Source organism: Galeopterus variegatus, unplaced genomic scaffold (genome assembly GCF_000696425.1).
Source record: "Galeopterus variegatus unplaced genomic scaffold, G_variegatus-3.0.2 Scaffold9150, whole genome shotgun sequence".
NCBI classification, from domain to species: Eukaryota; Metazoa; Chordata; class Mammalia; order Dermoptera; family Cynocephalidae; genus Galeopterus; species Galeopterus variegatus.
In genome coordinates this window covers 71,574-73,276 of record NW_007735261.1, presented here as the reverse complement: position 1 = coordinate 73,276, position 1,703 = coordinate 71,574, and the positions used below count along the sequence as shown (strand labels likewise).

Sequence of the window (1,703 nt, the reverse complement as noted above, 5' to 3'; positions counted from 1 at the left end):
TAAATACTCTTGGTTTTTCAGTCTTTGGTGGACTGGTAAGTTTCCTGGAATTGGAACCGTCTGTCATCCACTTGGACCTCCTGCCTTGTCCACATCTTGCCCAGTGTGGTGGTCTCGGCTGTTAAAGAGCAAAGTATCGTCTGCATGAGTCAGCGCACTGCCGCTGTGTCTGGACTGGATTAGTGAGGTCTGGGCCTTTCCAGCCATGACCCTATTTGCTCCACCTTCAACAGTTTCTGGATTATTCTCTATTCTACTAACTCAGACTTTGATCTCTCCTCCTCTTTCTCTTTACCAAAGAATCTGATAGACATTATGGATTTTATCACTTGAGTTGATTTNGAAAAAAAAAAAAAAAAAAAAAAAAAAAAAAAAAAAAAAAAAAAGAAATACTTTTCCCACAAGGGGACTGATTTTGCAAAGAACAAAGATTAGATGATGACAACCAATCAAGCAAGTGGGACGAATGATTGAGGGCTGCTTAGCAGGGGTCTGAAATGTGATTAGAGGTCATTCCACAGGACCTCTGAAATTCTTTAATAGGATATTTAAGAAGATTCAGTCTTTCTCTCATGAAGAGACACCCTCAGGGGTATTGCACATACACCTCAATTTCTTTTGCCAACTGCTGAGAATATTTAAAATATTTTGTTAATGTCACGGGCCTCTACAGCGAGAGTTTGTTNGTGGCAAGGGTATTGCCACTGTCACCTCCTTCCTCCATTACCCATCCTAAAAATCTGCTGCCCAGGTGGCCTTTACATGGCAGCCAAAGAGACTGAGTCCTCAGGAAAATAGGAATAAAAGGTCATGTATTTTAGGCAGGCAAGATGTTATAATCTCCTTCTAGTAATGAAACGATTGGTGTTTGGCCCTTGTGGAATGAAGCAAAAAAAGATGTTGAGAAGGTTTCTATTTACATGAACAGATCCTTTCCATTGACAGGACAAATCTGGAAATAATTGCATGTGCTGAGAATGGTTCCTTCTTCATACAATTCCTTTTTACAAAACAATTTTATTTGCATGTCTTGATTTTTAAGTTCATTTGATGTCTCTTTAAAAAGGCTCTATTTTTCCCCCTTATTTGTTGAGGATGGTAAAATTGGGACAAATACATGATAAAAATAAGAAATAGTGACCAAGTTTCTTAGTATGTCTTTTTTCTGAATGTACCATNTTTATTTGCATGTCTTGATTTTTAAGTTCATTTGATGTCTCTTTAAAAAGGCTCTATTTTTTCCCCCTTATTTGTTGAGGATGATAAAATTGGGACAAATATATGATAAAAATAAGAAATAGTGACCAAGTTTCTTAGTATGTCTTTTTTCTGAATGTACCATAAATCTCACATCATAATGTTATATATTTATTTATTTGTGTCTAAAAAGGTAAAAAGAGAAAATTACAACTCGGGAAGAAAATGAAAGTGTCTAGATTTATAACGCTATATTTTTATTTATAGTGCCGGGTGTTAATAAGCAGGCAAGAAATGATTGATTGTTTTATTTTCCTTTCAGCGGTTTATCTCTGCAAAAGAACAATGCAGAACAAGGCCAGGCTGGAGCTCGCAGACTATGAAGCTGTAAGTACCAAGGACTAGGAGTTAAGTGCTTATGGTCATTTCAGGCACTCTGCTAACTTTCTACCTTTATGGATCTAAAAAAAAAATCAGGGCCGGCCCGGTGGCGCACTGGAGAGTGC

The 1,703-nt window shown here is 37.3% G+C and overlaps 1 protein-coding gene across 1 annotated transcript in view; it reads left to right on the top strand.

Moving 5' to 3' along the window:
- Positions 1–1,522: 1,522 nt before the first annotated feature.
- The window catches only part of LOC103609084 (regulator of G-protein signaling 7), a gene marked incomplete at its 3' end in the record, with an annotated part of 61,778 nt that continues 61,597 nt past the window's right edge, over positions 1,523–1,703 (top strand). Inside the window, exon 1 of the mRNA XM_008593455.1 lies at positions 1,523–1,584. Coding sequence (XP_008591677.1) covers positions 1,543–1,584 — 42 coding nt within the window. The remainder of the gene's footprint in view (positions 1,585–1,703) is intronic.